The following is a 17,650-nucleotide window of genomic DNA, read 5'->3' as shown; positions in this document are numbered from 1 at the left end:
GCTTTCTGTCTCCAAACTACTACAAGGTTAGAGTTCCTTCAAAGGAACCTATAATTATTCAATCAGACACCTGCTTCAAGACAGTGTGGGCAAAAGTTCAAGTAATGATTTTGTGCCAAAAAACACAGCTTCTCCACTCAGTTTAATTTCACAAGAAGAGTTCATTATAATTCTCAGGAACTGAATCGGAAGTGAGAGCGTTAAGAAAAAGATTATTGCAAGCCAAAGAAATCCAAGAAAAAGCAAAGAATAGAAATCACAAAAAAGTTTTCTATAGCATGCTCTGAAAGTATTCTGGCTCTCACCCAAGTGAACACCAGAAAATTTTTGTGTTTATATAACAAAAAGTCAATGTACTAAACATAAGAGAAAATCCAAAACAACACAGGTTTACCACTGTTTTAAACACTGGCATTTAAGAGAATTTGAAGTGAGGACAAAGCTCATTAATATAACTTACCTTGAAGTGGTGGCTCCTCCAATCAACAATGGAATCTTTATAGCTAATCTCTCCATTTCCTTGGCAACAAAAATCATTTCATCCAGGGAAGGAGTGATGAGTCCTGACAGGCCAATTATATCTATTATTTAAAAAAAAAAAAAAAAAAAAAAAAAGGACAAAAAGGACAGTGAGGAGGATGACAGAAAAAGGAAAAGGATGAAGATCCACTTTAAAAACTTTGTAATGAAGACCAAAAGACCTAACACGAATTCCCAATTCCTTTTTTTTTTTTTTTTTTTTTTTTTTTGAGATGGAGTCTCCTTCTGTTGCCCAGGTTGGAGTGTAGTGGTGTGATCTCGACTCACCGTAACCTTTGCCTCCTGGGTTCAAGTGATTCTGCTGCCTCAGCCTCCTGAGTAGCTGGGATTACAGGCGCCCACCACCAACTTTGGCTAATTTTTGTATTTTTAGTAGAGACCGGGTTTCACCATGTTGGCCAGGCTGGTCTCAAACTTAGACCTCAAGTGACCCGGCGGCCTCAGCCTCCAAAATGCTGGGATTACAGGTGTGAGCCACCATGCCCGTCACCAGTTTCTAATTCTAAGACATCTTTTCCGACTGGGGAATTTCAATTTACTGTTTGCTTTTGGTAGTAAATAAGATTTATAACTTAAGGTTGCAATACTTGCCATAGTTTTAGGAAGCCATGCAATAGAAGGTATATTTAGCTCATGATTTCCCAGACTTGAATATATCACAGTGTGAGAAGAAATATAAAAATGACTACACACAGAAAAAAAACCTAACACAACTGTCCTCTTATAAGAAGTCTGTCCCCATTCCCCATCTCCAGCACTTGGTTCCATAGTTACTCACTCTCCTCTCTCAACCCCATTAGAAATGGCAACAAAAGCAACCTTGTGCAGGAGCTGGCACTTGATTGTCTGTATGTCCCACAGATCCCTCACAGGCATCACTATTCACTGACAGACAACTAGGGAAATGACAGGCACCTGGGGATACGACATTTAGAGAAATGCCCAAAGTACAGTTGCACAGTACCTGCTTTGTGGTCAAGGGCAGCTTTCAGTATCTTATCACATGGAGTCATGACTCCTAAATCAATAACTCTGAGGCACAGAAATGAGATATGAGAAAATTAATGAGAGCCCATTAGAGACAAAACTGAAACAAACATTTTTATTTCAACCATTAAATACTGCTCTAATGCCTAGAATCAACTGTAAATGCTCACTAAATATGAAGGATTACCACCACAACTACCATTTATTCAGTACTTACTACATATATGCCAGGCACTATGCTAAGCTTGCTTTTAAACAATTTTACTGACTCATCATTCACAGACCATACAATTCACCCATTTCAAGTGTGTAATTCAATGGTTTCTGGTATGTTTTTTTTTTAATTGTGGTAAAACATATATAATATATACGTCTCCATTTTAATCATTTTTCAATGTACAATCCAGTAGCATGAATTTCAGTTACAATGTTGGGCAACCATCACCACTATTTATGTCCAAATCTATTTTATCACCCAAAGCAGAAACATTATAACCATTTAGCAATACCTACCCCTTCTTCTCTGGCACCCTCTCTACTCCATCCCCTGGTAACCTCTACTCTACTTTCTTTCTCTATGAATTTGCCTAATCTAGGAATTTCACATAAGTAGAATAATACAGTATTCATCCTTTTCTGTTTGGCTAACTTCACTTAGCACAATGCCTTCAAAGTCCAACCATGTTTTGAGGCATGTCAGAAGTTCAGTCTTTTTTAAGGCCGAAAAATATTCCACTGTATGGAGATTCCACGTTTGGCTTATCCATTCATCTGCTGAAAGACACTGTGCTAAGCTTTTTGCATAAGCAATCTCTTTTGTTGTTGTTTTTGAGATAGGGTCTCACTCTGTCACCTAGGCTGGAATGCAGCAGTGTGATTACAGCTCACTGCAGCCTCAACCTCCTGCCTCAGCCTCCAGAGTAGCTGGGACCACAGGCATGCCCCACTAAACCCAGTTAATTTTTAAAGTTTTTGTAGATAGGGTTTCCCTATGTTGCCCAGACTGGTCTCAAACTCCTGGGCTCAAGCGATCCTCCCACATCGGCTTCCCAAAGTGCTAGGATTACAGGTTTGAGCCACAGTGCCCAGACTGCATAAACGATCTCATTTAACCCTCATAGTAACTCTATAATGAAAGCACTACTATGGGTCTCATTTTAATGAGAAGGGGCCCAGAGAAATTAAGCAATCTGTCTAGTCACACAACTAATTAGAGGCAGAGTTGGGATCTGAATCAGTATCTCACTCCAAAATCCATTATCTTATCCATTTAGGCCAATAAAAAGGGCTAGGGAAGCTCCTCAATAAATATCTGTTGAACATGGAAGCCAATGGGGACGATCATGAAAAAGAGGTCAGGTCCTGCACATGAACAGCTGTAAGGGAACTCTGATTACTTAAGGCAAGAAAAAGAGGGAGAATGATTCAGGGTGCAGGTCACCGAGGGCAAGAGGGCAAGACTCAAAGGAAAGGCTGACTCTCGATAAGCACACAGGAGAGACAGAACAGGCCCTGGGGCAGAGGAAGCCTGGAGCACACTCTCAGAGAATAGAACAGTGCCAGACAAATTTCAATTCACGAAGGAGACAGCTTCCTGGAACTCAGAGGAAACAGGAATGTCTGCCCCGGAAAACGTTCTAGGAATTACTTCTATTTTAGATTTACAGAGTACCCTTAATGTCATTTTGATAATTTAATCTTCCTCTATTTGTTAAAAAATACTGAAAAACTCATGGCATGCATTTTTACTCATTTCATTACATCAACAATTCTTAAAATTAAATAGGCAAAAACATTTAAATAACAAGAACAAAAAAGAAGGCTTAAGACCTACGGCATGACATATTGGCTGGTAACAATGGGTGCTGAACGCTGGGGCAGGAAGGGGACTGGCTTCTTACTATATGCCCTTTCATACCACTGGATTTTTAGCTTGCACTCCTATTACTTTTTAAAAAAGAGTTTAAAAAAAAAAAACTATGGCATATGGAATCTTCAATAAAAAGTAAGACATCTTCAAATCAATGATAAGTATATTCAGCTTTGTTGGCACTAACCCGATAGCAAATGCACGCTGGAGGTGTTAATGATGTATAACCACTGCAGGTTACAGCAGGAGGAGATGGTACCACACACTTTTTTTTTTTCTTTTTAACATATTGAAGAAAGTCTAGTACCTGGATCTTTTGTTAAACAATGACTAAGCATAGACTGTCACATACAAAACTAGGAAAAATAGCATACTGCTTTTAAATCAAGACAAAAAGGCATACATTTCAAAGCTGATTTTTTTAACATTGTATGTTTTAAAATTCAACTAAAACTCATCAGTATGATGGCAAGAATCATCTTGCTCTCACTACTTTTTCTTGTTTCAGAGTGTTTCTCTCAGAACATCTTATACGGATGCTTGCCATGTTTAAGGAAGAGCAAGGAGATTGTTGTGGCTGGAACAGAAATGGAGAAGGAGAGAGTGGTCGGTGATGAGTTCAGAGGAGGAGGAAAAGGCCAGAGCCTGTGTAGACGTTGCATCAGAATCACCAGGTGAGGCTTTTCAAAACCAAATAACCTGAAGCTTGGACTCCATTTTCCAGAGAGTGTGATTTAACTGTCCAGGCAGCTTCCAGATTATACCCACTACACAAGGGCCTTGCAGACCACTACAAGGGCTCTGAGTTTTACTGAGTGAGGAGAGAATTCACTGGAAGGTCTGAACAGTGGCGTAAGAAATCTGACTTGGATTTAACAGATTGCTTTGGACTGAAACAAGTCCAGGATAGAGGAGCAGAGACACTGATTAGGCTGCTGCAAAAATCCAGACAAGAAGCAGTATAGGTAGTGAGAAGCGGTCAGATCCTGGAAATACTGTGAGAGGAGAACTGATGGGTTACATGTGGGTCATGCGACGAGAGGATGACACAAGAGTTTTGGTTTGAGCAGCAAGAAAAATGAAGCTGCTATTTCTTGAGATAGGGGAGAGTTGGGGAGGTGTTCACAAAATGGTGGCAATTAGTTCTTCTTTCAAAATATTAAATTTAAGATTTCTTTAGATATCCAAATGTAGCTGTCAGGGAGTCAACTGGATATGTAAGTCTAAAGTTTGGGGGAGAGATCCACAGTGGAGATACAATTTGGGACGTGTCAGTACATCAGATGATATTGAAGTCGCAAAACGAATGCGACGACTTCAGCCCACCCCCGGCCTTGTTACTCCAGGTGTGCTCCTGTACCAGCAGCACCAGCCCTAACTGAGAGCTTGTCGGAAATGCAGAGCCTGCAGTCCAGACCTACCCTAATCAGAATCTGACTTTTAACAAAATCCCCAGGTGACAAGAAGGCACATTACAGTTTGAGAAACACAAACCTAGATAGTGAAGACAGGGAAGAGGTCGAAGTGTTGAGCCCCAGAACATTTCTGTGTTTAAAGACCACTCCCAGAAGGAGAAATCAGCAGGAGTGAACCATAACCACTGATCAGTGAGGTAAGATGACAACTGAGAATACTGAGCCAAGGGGCCTGGGAGACAAGTTCAATTTCCAGCTTATTAGCCTGCCTTCAAAGTCGTCTTGCTGGGGAAATGGTCGAAGGTACTACTGATTAAGGAGCAATTCCCACTTTTTCCACACATAGAAAATGACACTTATGGTACCGGGATGCACAAAGGAAGTTGCTCATAGCCCTGGGCAATCAATCTAGGATGGAGGCCCAGCTCCACTCTCGAGCAGGAAAGAGAATGGGTTTCCTGGCACATCTGAGTTGAAAAACTGTTGGCAAGCTCTGAATTAGAATATGGTGTGGCAAGCACTACAATGAAAGCATTTACAGTGTCTTATGTATGGAAGGCCGAAAATGGGTGACACCTAGAAGCATCCTAGGGGGAAGTCTGAAATGAATTTTGAAAAATTAAGTGGGTATTAGCTGAAGGAAACAGGGAAGTCTAGGCAGAGACCAGCACTATGAGGGCCCAGAGTCCTGAACCAGCTAGGAATCCCAGGGTATGTGAAGTCAGAGAAAAGGGCACAGGTCAGATCCAGCCCTGCCCTCTGTGCCTGCTACCATCCTTCCCACCATCCCTCTCTACTCCCTCTCACCTCTACCACAACCTCCTGTTTTACCCCTACACATAACTCCATCTTCCTTGACTCTCCCTCAGTTTTCCTTTGTCATTTTGAGCCATACCCTATGTCTGTAAGCCTCTCCCTATACACATTCTTGTATTTCGCCACATAGGAAGCTAAACAGAATAAAAATGAATGTTACAGAAGATGTTGATTTTACAGTATTTGTTTTAAAGTGCTTAGAACAGAAGTTGGGTATGGAGGCTAATGCCTGTAATCCCAGTGCTTTAAGAGGCCAAGGCAGGAGGACCACTTGAGGCCAGGGGTTTGAGTCTAGCCTGGGCAACTTTAGCGAGACCTTGTCTCTACAAAAAAAAAACTTGTTTTAAGTGCTTAGAATAGAGCTATGAGAGCAAACACTTAATTTGGCTACAAATACAGGGAAAAAAAAAATTTGCTCTGAATGTTTTAGCAAAGGCATCTCATACTATTTAAGAATACATAGAATTTCAAAAATAAATACTGTAATAATATGAGACAAAAAGTCCTTTTCATCTCCAGAAGAAATTTAAAAAGGAAAATAAAACTGCATCGGCATCCTTTTAAGGTACCTGATACCTACTGTCATTTTACCCTTTATTTCTCAGTTAACTAAGGTGGCAGCCTATCTGCTGCTCCTGCAATTCACACATGCCACCACAAGATGGCATGTGTTTCCATCCAGTCTACAGTCCCCAGCCATGGTTTTCCAACTTGTACTTAAGCAGTGCCAATGGGGTCTGTTGCCATTTCTATTACTTTTTAAAAAAATAAACAAAACAAATTGTTGATCTCCCCTTCAAAAAATGGATCCAAAGCCTCTAAATAATTATCAGCATGTGCAGTGCTCAGGAGAGACTGGATTATTATATCCTTTACTTAGGTACAGTCATGTTCCTCACTCAGCTGAACATTCCAACATTATATAGTTTGGAATTATTTTCATGCTCAGTCATATACTGCTTTTTTACTTACAGTAGGCAGTTATATTAATAAACACTGGTTATCAGACCCATGTTTAAAAATATTAGATGTATAACTTTAAATGTATCTTGAAATAGCATATTTTTCTTACATAGTGTGCATTATCTGTAATAGAAAATGTCCTATTTGCCTTTTCCTAGTTATTGAGTATATGTAAAATTAACCTCAATGGAATTAATCAAAAATATTTCCAAATATTCTACATTATTTCTTGAGGGGAATTTAGAATACAGACATAACTCAGAGATGCTATAGGTTCAACTTGAAACCATTACAATAAAGTATCTCAATAAAGTGAGTCACATGAATTTTCTGGTTTCTCAATGCATGTAAAATTTATGTTCACACTATATGTACTCTATTATGTGTGCAATAGTATTATGTCTAAAAGAACAACGTATATATACCTTAATTTAAAAATACTTATTGCTAAAAAAAATGCCAATGATCATCTGGGTCTTAAGTGAGTTGTAACCTTTTTGCTCGCAAAGGGTCTTGATGTTCGTGGCTGCTGACTGATTAGAGTGGTGGTTGCAGAAGTTTGGGGCAGCTGTGGCAATTTCTCAAAATAAGACAACAGTGAAGTCTTTTGCCACACCAACTGAATCTGACTTTCACAAAAGATTTCTCTGTAGCATGTGATGCTGTTTGATAGCATTTTACTCACAGAACTTCTTTCAAAATTGTAGGCCAATCATCTCAAACCTTGCCACTGCTTTATCATCTAAGTTTATGCGCTATTTATTCTAAATCCTCTGTTGTTATTTCAACACTGTTCATAGCCATCTCAAGAAACTACTTTGTTTGCTCAGCCTTGCTCAGCCATAGGAAGCAATTCCTCATCGGTTGAAGTTGTATTATGAGATTGTAGCAATTCATTTCCATCTTCAGGCTCCACTTTTAATTCTGGTTTACTCTTGCTATTTCTACCACATCTGCAGTTACTTCCTCCACTGAAGTCTTGAATCCCTCAAAGTCATCTACGAGAACTGGAATCAACTTCTTCCAAGCTCCTGTTAATGTTGATATTTTGACCTCCTCCCACGAATTACAAATGTTCTTAATGTTCTAGAATGGTGAATCCTTTATGGAAGGTTTTTTGATTTACTTTGCCCAGATCCATCACTATCTATGGCAGCTACAGCCTTACAAAATGTAAGTCTTGAAAGTCAAAATTCCTCCTTGATCCACAGGCTGCAGAATGGATGTTGTGTTAGCAGGCATGAAAACAATATTCATCTCCTTGTATATCTCTATCAGAATTCTTGTGACCAGGTGCACTGTCAATGAGGAGTAATATTTTGAAAGGAATCTTTTTTACTGAGCAGTAAGTCTTAACGGTAGGCTTAAAATATTCAGTAAACCCATGCTGAAAACAGATGTGCTCTCATGCAGGCTTTGTTATTCCATTTATAGAGCACAGACAGAGTAGATTTAACATAATTCTTAAAGCCCTAGAATTTTCAGAATGGCAAATGAGCACCGGCTTCAACTGACAGTCACTAGCTGTGTTAGCCCCTCCACAAGAGAGTCAGCCTGTCCTTTGAAGTTCTGAAGCCAGGCATTCACTTCTCCCCTCTAGCTATGAAAGTCCTAGATGGCATCTACTTCCAACAGAAGGCTATTTCATCTACACTGAAAACCTATCAGTTAGCGTAGCCACCTTTCTCAGTGATGTCAGCTAGATCTGGAAAACTCGCTGCAGTTTCTCCATCAGCACTTGCACTTCACCTTGTACCATTATATTAGGAGACAGCTTCTTTCCTTAAACCTCATGAACCAACCTCTGCTAGCTTCAAACTTTTCTTCTGAAGCTTCTTCATCTCTCTCAGCCTCCACAAAATTGAAGACGGTTGGAGCTCTCTTCAATCTGTTATTGCTCCAACAACGCCAAACTGCTCTGGGTGAGACTCTGGCTTAAGGGAATATTGTGGCTGGTTTAATCTCCAACCAGACCACTCAAACTTTCCTCATACCAGCAATGAGGCTGTTTTGCTTTCCTATCAGTTGTGTATTCACTGGAGGGACATTTTAAATTTCCTTTAAGAACTTTTCTTTTGCATTAACTGTGCTATTTGGTGCAAGTGGCCTAGCTTTCAGCCTATTTCGGTTTTTGACATGCCTTCCTCACTAAACTTAATCATGTCTAACTTTTGATTTAAAGTCGAGGTGTGTGACTCTTCTTTTCACTTAAACACTTAGAGGACTTCAAGGCCATTACAGAGTTATTAACTGGCCTAATTTCAATATTGTTGTGTCTCGGGGACTATGGAGGCCCAAGGAAAGGGGGAGAGATGGGGAATGGCTGGTTAGTGGAGCAGTCAAAACATATACATTGATGGATTAAGTTTGCCCTCTTCCATGGGTGTGGTTCATGGTACCCCAAAACAATTAAAACAGTAACATTGATCAATGATCACAGTTCATAACAGATATGATAATAAGGTTTGGAATATTGTGAGAATTAGGAAAAAGGTGACACAGAGACGTGAAATGAGCACATGCTATTGGAAAAATGCCATCAAGACACATATTCTATGCAGGATTGCCACAAAACTCAAATTTTTACAAAACGCTGTATCTGCAAAGCTCAATAAAGTGAGGCACAATAAAACAAGGTACGCCTGTGTTAATATTAGACATTATACTTGTTTACAACTCAAGTCAAAAAAAATATTGTAAAGTAAGGTGACATATTACAAAGTCTCAGCTTTTGGAACCAAAAGCCCTGAATGTTGCTTGACACTTGCTAGCCATGGGACTATGATGAAACCTCTCAAGTTCTCTAAGCCTAAGTTTTCTCATCTATAAAAGGAGAAATACAATAACAGGCAGGGTAGTAGGATCAAAACCATGAAAAGAAAGGAAGGATGAAAGAAAAGAAAGGAAAGGAACCAAAATAACAACAACAAAAAGATGACAAAGAAAACAAAATCAGTGATATAAAAGAACTGTATAAATTGGGACGTGGTAAAAAAAAAAAAAAAAAAAGGTAGGTAATAGTAGATTCTTGGTGAATACATCCTTAGTTCTATTCAAATCCTCAAATTTGCAATTCTATTGCATCATATCTTCCCCATTTAAAAAATACATTTTCTCTCTAAACACAACTGTCACTTTTAGCTCTCTTTCTTTTATCCTCACAAAGAAAAAACACTGTTATCATTTTGTGAGGTTCACTGCAACAAGGATAAAACGCCAGGAAAGAGAAGGATTAGATACAGGATAGTTTGCTAGACTCACTCAGTAGGCTGGGTAATTCCTTCAAGCATACTGGCCTGGTACTGACAGTAAAAGCACACATTATTCCATAAGACAATCTCCAGGGACACTTGTCTACCAGCTGACACCATAAAATTAAACTCACCAATGGAAGAGTCTATGTGTTATCACACACAAGCCAAAGGGGTGTTTGACATGAAGTTTGCACATTCGCTTGTTTTTGTAAAATGAAAGTAACGTTTCATCAGAAGGTGTTTCTCCAGTTAGACTTATTAGCAAAGATAAGCAAACCCTCAATGCCCAACATACAGCAACTGGGTTTGCTGCAGTAAAAGCCTCAGGCTTAATAATAAGCATCTTCACAACTGCTGACATTCAGTTCCAGCAGCACCCTGGAGAAATGCCACAATGTTCCCTGGCTTCTAAAATGTCTTTACTGGAGAAATCAACATTGCTAGTATAATACTCTCAGCTAAGTATCCATTGATCAAAATACATAATGATAAAGCACATGACAATGATATCTCAAGAATCACTTTTAGGAAGTTTACCTACAAAACACTTTCTTCAGTGGCTCCTGTCCCATTATTAAGGCTGAACATGTATCTGGCTATTAAGGCTGAGAAACAGTAAACCTTTTCAAGGAGAAAAGTCAACTAAATCATTTTGGTGTCTCTAGCATAATGCCTGGTATGTTGAAGATGATCTATAAACATTTATTAACTGAAGCGAAATTTTAACTGATTGTGATGAATGCAAACAGGAACCAACAACCTCAGGTTTGCAAAGGTAAGCCAACAGCAGAAATGCTTTGTAGACTTTAGGAAGCGAACACCTTATCCAGATATTTATTATAAAGGTAAAATTTCATTACAACTATCTCTCTTCAATAAATGTATCTCTTTAAAAAATAATAAGTACATGGATGGAAATGGTATTCCTCGTTTCTAGGACTAGGAGAGAATGCTAAGTCTTTAGACACTAAGGGAGCAGGTAAATAGAAGTGCTTGTGAAGACAGTCAGAGGTGGGAAAAATGCCTTCCTGACACTGCTCCTCTGTCTCCAGCCTTCCTGAAAGGTTCTTCGCTGTATTTAATTAGCCTTGAAGGCAGAGATGGACACAAATGTTGACAGCAGGGAGAGAGCTTAGCAGGTAATTGTTACTTGACAGCGAAGAAGAGAACTGAGGAGTACAGGGACAGCTCCAGTCCATTTTCTTCTCTATCTAGAGAAAACAGCACATTGGAAAGAAGTCCATGACTCAAAAGGACTGTTGGCTGGACATGGATATGAGAAAGCATTATTTCCATTAGGCTTTTCACTACAAAGAATAGTTCAAATCTAAGCGAAACACATACTTACGACAAGTCATCAGCTCTCACATGGAAATGACTTTGTTATGAATATTAATTATAATGAGATATATCAGAAAGGGGTTTTACTTGTATATAACATTCCAAAATCTAGCTTAATCATCACCAAGAACACAGGGTCCTGGCTCTAAGCAAAGCCAACTGAGACTTGTACAGAGAAGGCCTTCCTGTAAAACTCCATTTAGCCAAGGTCTCATAAGATCTTGGTTCTAAAATCTGAGTTTACTGAAACGAAAAAGAGGATATGATGAACACCACTGGCCACGGGAAGGAGCCTGATATTCCGGCCATTAGTGCCTCTGTCCCAACATCCAACCCCTGGAATCCTCTGGGCGGTTTCCACCCCACTTGAATAGCTTTTACTATTCTTTATGTCCTTATTGAACTCGGTTAATTATTAACTTATTTCATCTGAAATGTTGTGTTCGCTGAAGAAAAGCAAAAAACACAGTAAACAAAAAGAAATAGAAAATAACCTCTAACATCCACTGCCATGCCCTACTCTTCCCATCCATTAAAGAATTATTCTGTTTAAAAGCTTTCATTTTTAAATGGTAAAGGGGTTGAAAGAGGTGAGGTCCTAACTTACCGGAAATTATTGCAGCCAAGGACTACTCCAACTATGTTCTTGCCTATGTCGTGCACATCGCCTTTAACAGTGGCCAGCACGATGGTGCCCTGGTAAGGGTCCTGGAAAGGAAGCCAAGCAGCTCAGCAAGGCAGGGTTGCTCAGCGCAGAGCACCTAGTTCTCCAGAGCAAGGCAGGGGCCAGCGCAGAAAGCAACTCAATACAACCAAGAACACCTCAAAAACAGACCTGGACACCAAAGCTCAAGCAGTTCAAAGGAGGCCCACCTAACGGGCTACCCCAAGGGGCTTCAACCAAGATCAGGGGTCCCATCCTTTCAAAGAACAGTTGATGTTCACACACAAAACAGCCCCACAGCTGAAGACCACACCCTTAACTCTGGGTCGGGGCGGGGGGGGGGGGGGGACCTATTTGACAAATGTTTACTGTTAGCAATTAAGGGAGAGGCAGGGGAGGGGGAACAGGTTAACTGTATGTGTGTGTCCCATCCGAATCTGAAAAACCACAAAAGCGCAGGCAGAGGGCACATGAGCACCTTTCCTCAGCACTGCTGTTCTATGCACAGTCAGCATCCCCCACCACTCCCCCAAGTAAGAAAAAAAGCAAAACAAGAAGGTTTTTTATCAACTCTGTCTGTCTGAGCTACGCACAAACACAGATCAATTTAAAAATTCAGAATCCTAGGGGCCAAAGCTGCCCGAGCTTCACAAGGACCTAACAAGGTCAAAAAGCTTAATGATTTACTCTAGTGGTGCAGCCAACAAGAATTAAATGGAATCCAGAAGTGGTGCCAAGGACATCACCAGTAGAGAGAGACTATTCAGTTAAGAGTTTTCTAAAAACAAGCATGACTCAATTGCCTCAAGGGCAGGGACAGACCTTTGTAGTGAGCAGAGCCAGGCACAGTACTCGGCACATCACAGGAGCTGTGTAAATGATCGGTTAACGAAGGAATACAGGAATGAAATGGCTTTGTCTTGAAAACATGGGTTTTGATTGAAAAATTGTATCTATATTAAAAATGTGATAAAGCTACATTCAAAAGAAAGTCCCAGAGTACTCTGATATTTGGTTAAAAAAGGGACAGATGTGGGATCATTTCTCTATTTTATCCTCAATAACGAACACAGCCAAGCCTGACTGCTTAGGCCCCTACCACCACCTCAGGTCTTCCAGGTCAACTCACGGAAGGCCCATAGGCCTGAACAAAACGACTTGCCTCTTCTTCTATTGTGCCGTTAAGCACTCTGGTTTCTTCTCTTTCTTTTTCCATGAAAGGGATAAGGTGGCCAACAGCCTTCTTCATAACCCGGGCTGACTTTATAACCTGAGGAAAAAAGCATAGGATCAGGCATCTTTCCCAAACCACAGGAACAACTGCTGATGGCCACTTGTGAAATTTGGGCACACATTAAGAATGCATGCTTTGACTTCAGGACAACCACACTGGAGTCTGTTGACAGTAGGCAGAATAAAGGATAAGCTCCCCGGAGGGAAAGCCAGTGAATAATAAGGTACAGCAGAAGGAAAACAAGGCTAGAAATCAAATGTTGCAATTTCTGTCTTCTGAACTTTTGCTTGTTCCTTTTTCCTCTGTCTAGAAGGCCCTCTATCTTTTATCAAAGAGTTCTATGTATCCTTCAGGACCAAAGCTTCTCCACCATGAGCCCATTCCCAGCCTACTCTTCTCAATCCCCAGCTTTACAACTCACTTAAAATCCAGCCTTACATTTAGGCAAGATGAGGGCCTTTTAGTTTCTCAAATGCTGCAGTCACTAACCTACATGCTCAACAAGTATGTGTTAACTGATGTGGTTAGTAGCTGCTATAAATCAGAATAAGAGTTCTGGTTTTACTTTAAATAAACCACCTAATGTACCGTTATTTAAAACAGAAACATTTGTCTCAAAATATGCATCCTTACAGATGAATAGTGCCTGGTCAAATCAAGTCTTAATGTTAGTAACTCTACATTTATCTTGGGTTTTATTTTACTTTCGGAGGGGAGAGATAGGCATTGGGGGTGAGAGGTGATACAAAAATTAGAACATAAGGCCGGGTGCGGTGGCTCATGCCTGTAATCCCAGCACTTTGGGAGGCTAAGGCGGGTGGATCATGAGGTCAGGAGTTCAAGACCAGCCTGGCCAAGATGGTGAAATCCTGTTTCTACCAAAAAAATACAAAAAAATTAGCTGGGCATGGTGGCATGCACCTGTAATCCCAGCTACTCTGGAGGCCGAGGCAGAGAATTGCTTAAACCTGGAGGGGCGGAGGTTGCAGTGAGCTGAGATTGTGCCACTGCACTCCAGCCTGGACGACAGAGGGAGACTCCGTCTCAAAAAAAAAATTAGAACATAAGGATTATGATAGATTATGATGCTATGAATTTTTGGATGATTTCTAACATCCACACCACTCCAAAGATGGATTTTTCCAGACATGACTCCTAAACACATTTAGAGAAGGAACGACTAGCTAATGCCACTGAACTCTTGTCCAAATTAAAACCTGAGAAATACATCCCAAATCAGCATGTATTAAATAACAAAGAAAAGATTCAATTGTGAAAATTGCTCCCCATCTTTTGCCAACCTGAGGTAGAAACATTTTTCCAGCTCCAAAAAGATCACCAACAATTTTCATTCCATTCATCAGGGGTCCTTCAATTATATTGAGAGGTCGGGGATATCTTTCTTGGTTTAACCTGGCTTCCTCAGTATCCTCAATAATATGTTTTTCAATGCCCTAAAAATATAAAAAAAAAAAAAAGAAAGAAAAAAAAGATCACCTAAAAAACTGCATTACCTCCACAGAGTCATCATGAAAATGCTTAAGAGCATAGGTTCCAGAATCAAGAGTGCATGGGTTCAATCGGGCTTCCTCAGTTGAGGAAACTGAGGCAATTCAATAAGCTTCAGTTTCCTCAATTAGAGTATTACAATAGTATCTCATATGTTTATTTTGAGGATTGAGATAAAGTGCTTAGCTGGCTTTACTGATACAAAGTAAATACCTCATACACTTCCAAAACAGAACGTTGTATGCAGTAAATACATACAATTTTATATGCCAATTAAAAAAATGCTTTAAAATGTACCTCAGTAAAATAAGCTAATAGAGAAGGACTAATAAGTTCAAATGCATCATAAAATACATTTTGTATCTTAGTGTTTTACCAGATTATACATTAATAAATACCTGTGGGGAAATCAGTAAGTTTTCTCACTGTAATGCTGTAGGGCTGGGGAGAAACGACACTGGATGGGGCCCTTAAATGAAGTTCAAATCCATGAAGCCTCCACTGACTTATCCACCCTTCAATGACAAGCCCCACTCCTCCAAGGTCCCCAGTTCAATGATCCTTGGATTGGCCGACTAGCTCCACAAATTGAAATATGTGACTCTCAAAAGGTGCAAGAGTTAACTAGGTTAAACTCCAGAGCCAAAGAGGAAAAAAAAAAAAAAAAAGAACTCTGAGTTTCTCCAGACTCACACATGAGGAAACTGAAGCCAAGAGACTACTGATCTTGCCTAAAGCCTAAAATTCCAACTATGAAACTGACTTGCTGACCAACTGACAGCAACTTGGTCCAGGACAGGATTCGCAGCCTCAGCACTACTGACACCTGGGAGGGAATATTCTTTGTTGTTTGGGGCTGTCCTGGGCACTGTAGGATGTTTAGCAGCATCCCTGGCCATAGGATGCCAGTAATACCTTCCATGCACAGTTATGACAATCAAAAATGTCTCTGAACACTGTCAAATATGCTATGGTGGGGGGACTGGGGGACAGCAAGGGGGACCTCCCCAGGTTGAGAATCAGTGGTCTAGAGCATCTGCTTCTCCAGCTACTGTCAGCACCACACTGCCCGCAACAGCACCAGTCAGCCACGATGAGGCTCCAGCCCTCCAGTTCAGGCTCCTGTAACTCACCTTCACAAGCGCATACTCAAGGCGTTCTTCGACAGGGCCATTTCTCCACTCATCAGTCTGAATGACTTTCTTCCCTCCTGTGCCTTGAGTCTGAATTGAAATTGAAACCAAGAAATGGATACAACTCGTCACTAACAAAACTGTTTGATGGCAAAAATAAATAAATAAATAAATAAATAATAAAAAATAAAAATCTGTATCTTATTCTTCTTTTACTATTCCAGCCCCTAGTAGATTGTCCAGCATAAAATAAGATCTCAATGAATGTTTGAGGGAAGGAGAGGGAAAAATGAGAAATCTTTTAGGGTCTGAACAGTTAGCGTAGAGACAGAGTCAAGTTCCATTCTTTCCTTTCCCTCTTTTCTAAAAATAACAACTCAAGACAAAATATTTCCAGGACAGTAAGAGAAGCTATACTCCAAACCCCATGAGCCTTCAAAGCTCTCAACAAGGATCACCAGTACCCACAAACAGATGCAGGGAGGCCATAATGAAGCTAAGTCAGACATCAAAGGTGGGCACACTAGGAGGTATGACACAGACTATGCTCTCAAGGACTCTGCCATTGTTATGGTCTGAAGGTGTCCTCCAAAAGTTGTGTTGGAAACCTAATCCCCCTGCCCCCATGAATGGATTAACGAATTAATGACGGATGGATTAATGTTGCTACCATGGAAGCAGGTTTGCTATCTCTCTGGTTCTCTTGCTCTTGACCTCTTCACATGAGATGCCCTCTGCCATGTTATGACACAGCAAGAAGGCCCTCACCAGGGGCCAAGGCCATGCTCTTGGACTTCCCAGCTGCTAATTAAACTTCTTTATAAATTACCCAGTTTTTGGTATTCCGTTAGAGCAAACTCATGACTAAGACAGCCATATCATGAGAGGTAGAAAATATGTAAAGAAAGGAAGACAGTATATGTCAAGGGCTGAATGAGTACATAATATAGACTAGGTACGTATGAATTTTGAGGAAGGAATGGTTATCGTAAGCTATGGTGGCAAAGAAAGGTTTCAAAGAAGCTGAATGATGAGAGAGGGCAGATTCAGCAAAGGAACAAAAGCGCAATGATCATGGCACACATGATAAATTGCATTACTGTATTGTTTTCTCCACCTCAACTGGTGGTACCAGCTGCCAAACTGGAAACCTAAGCATCACCCTTGAATTTCCATTCACTACTCAAGTTCAATCAATCACCTCATCCTAATGATTATACCTCAATATTTTTCTCTCTACCCTGTCTCCATTTTCACAGCCCAAGAACTAAGTGGTCTCCACAGTCCAAAATCATTCTGGTCTCTGATTCATCTTCTACACTGTAGCCAAAAAGATGCTTCTAAAATGCAAATCTGATCCAGCTGCTCCCTGTGAAAAAAAATCTCTGTGTAAGTTTCCTATTGCTTTCATGACATGGTACTGATTCCTTACCACGCCATTCAATGCCCTGATGAGATGGTGTGGCTGTGACCCCACCCAAATCTCATCTTGACTTGTAGCTCCCACAACTCCCACGTGTCATGGGAGGGAAGCAGTGGGACATAACTCAATCCTGGGGACAGGTCTTTCCTGTGCTGTTCTTGTGATAGTGAATAAGTCTCACAAGATCTAATGGTTTTATAAAGGGGAGTTTCCCTGCACAAGTTCTCTCTCTTATCTGCTGTCATGTAAGACGTGTCTTTCGCCTTCCACTATGACTGTGAGGCCTCCCCAGCCACGTGTAACTGTGAGTCCATTAAACCTCAGTTTCTTCATAAATTACCCAGTCTCAGGTATGTCTTTATCAGCAGCATAAGAATGGACTAAGACACCTGACCTTGCTTTCTCCTATAGCTTCCTCTTCTGCCATTCCCAACAAGCTTCAGCCATCCATAACACTTCTGTTCCTTATGCTCTCCATCATCTCTTCACCTCCAGGCCTTC

The 17,650-nt window shown here is 40.5% G+C and overlaps 1 protein-coding gene across 3 annotated transcripts in view; it reads right to left on the bottom strand.

Annotated features, from left to right (window-relative positions):
* MTR (5-methyltetrahydrofolate-homocysteine methyltransferase) overlaps nt 1-17,650 on the bottom strand; it is a 108,815-nt gene that overhangs the window by 25,059 nt on the left and 66,106 nt on the right. For all 3 annotated transcript variants that reach the window (XM_010384679.2, XM_010384681.2, XM_010384680.2), the window contains 6 exons: nt 15,727-15,816; nt 14,386-14,538; nt 13,013-13,120; nt 11,794-11,894; nt 1,505-1,572; nt 461-581 (listed from right to left, as the gene is read on the bottom strand). In XM_010384679.2, coding sequence (XP_010382981.2) covers nt 461-581; nt 1,505-1,572; nt 11,794-11,894; nt 13,013-13,120; nt 14,386-14,538; nt 15,727-15,816 — 641 coding nt within the window. The remainder of the gene's footprint in view (nt 1-460; nt 582-1,504; nt 1,573-11,793; nt 11,895-13,012; nt 13,121-14,385; nt 14,539-15,726; nt 15,817-17,650) is intronic.

The sequence above is a fragment of the Rhinopithecus roxellana genome, chromosome 8, assembly GCF_007565055.1.
Source record: "Rhinopithecus roxellana isolate Shanxi Qingling chromosome 8, ASM756505v1, whole genome shotgun sequence".
NCBI lineage: Eukaryota > Metazoa > Chordata > Mammalia > Primates > Cercopithecidae > Rhinopithecus > Rhinopithecus roxellana.
The sequence above is the reverse complement of the archived record's forward strand: the minus strand, read 5'-3'. Positions and strand labels throughout refer to the sequence as shown.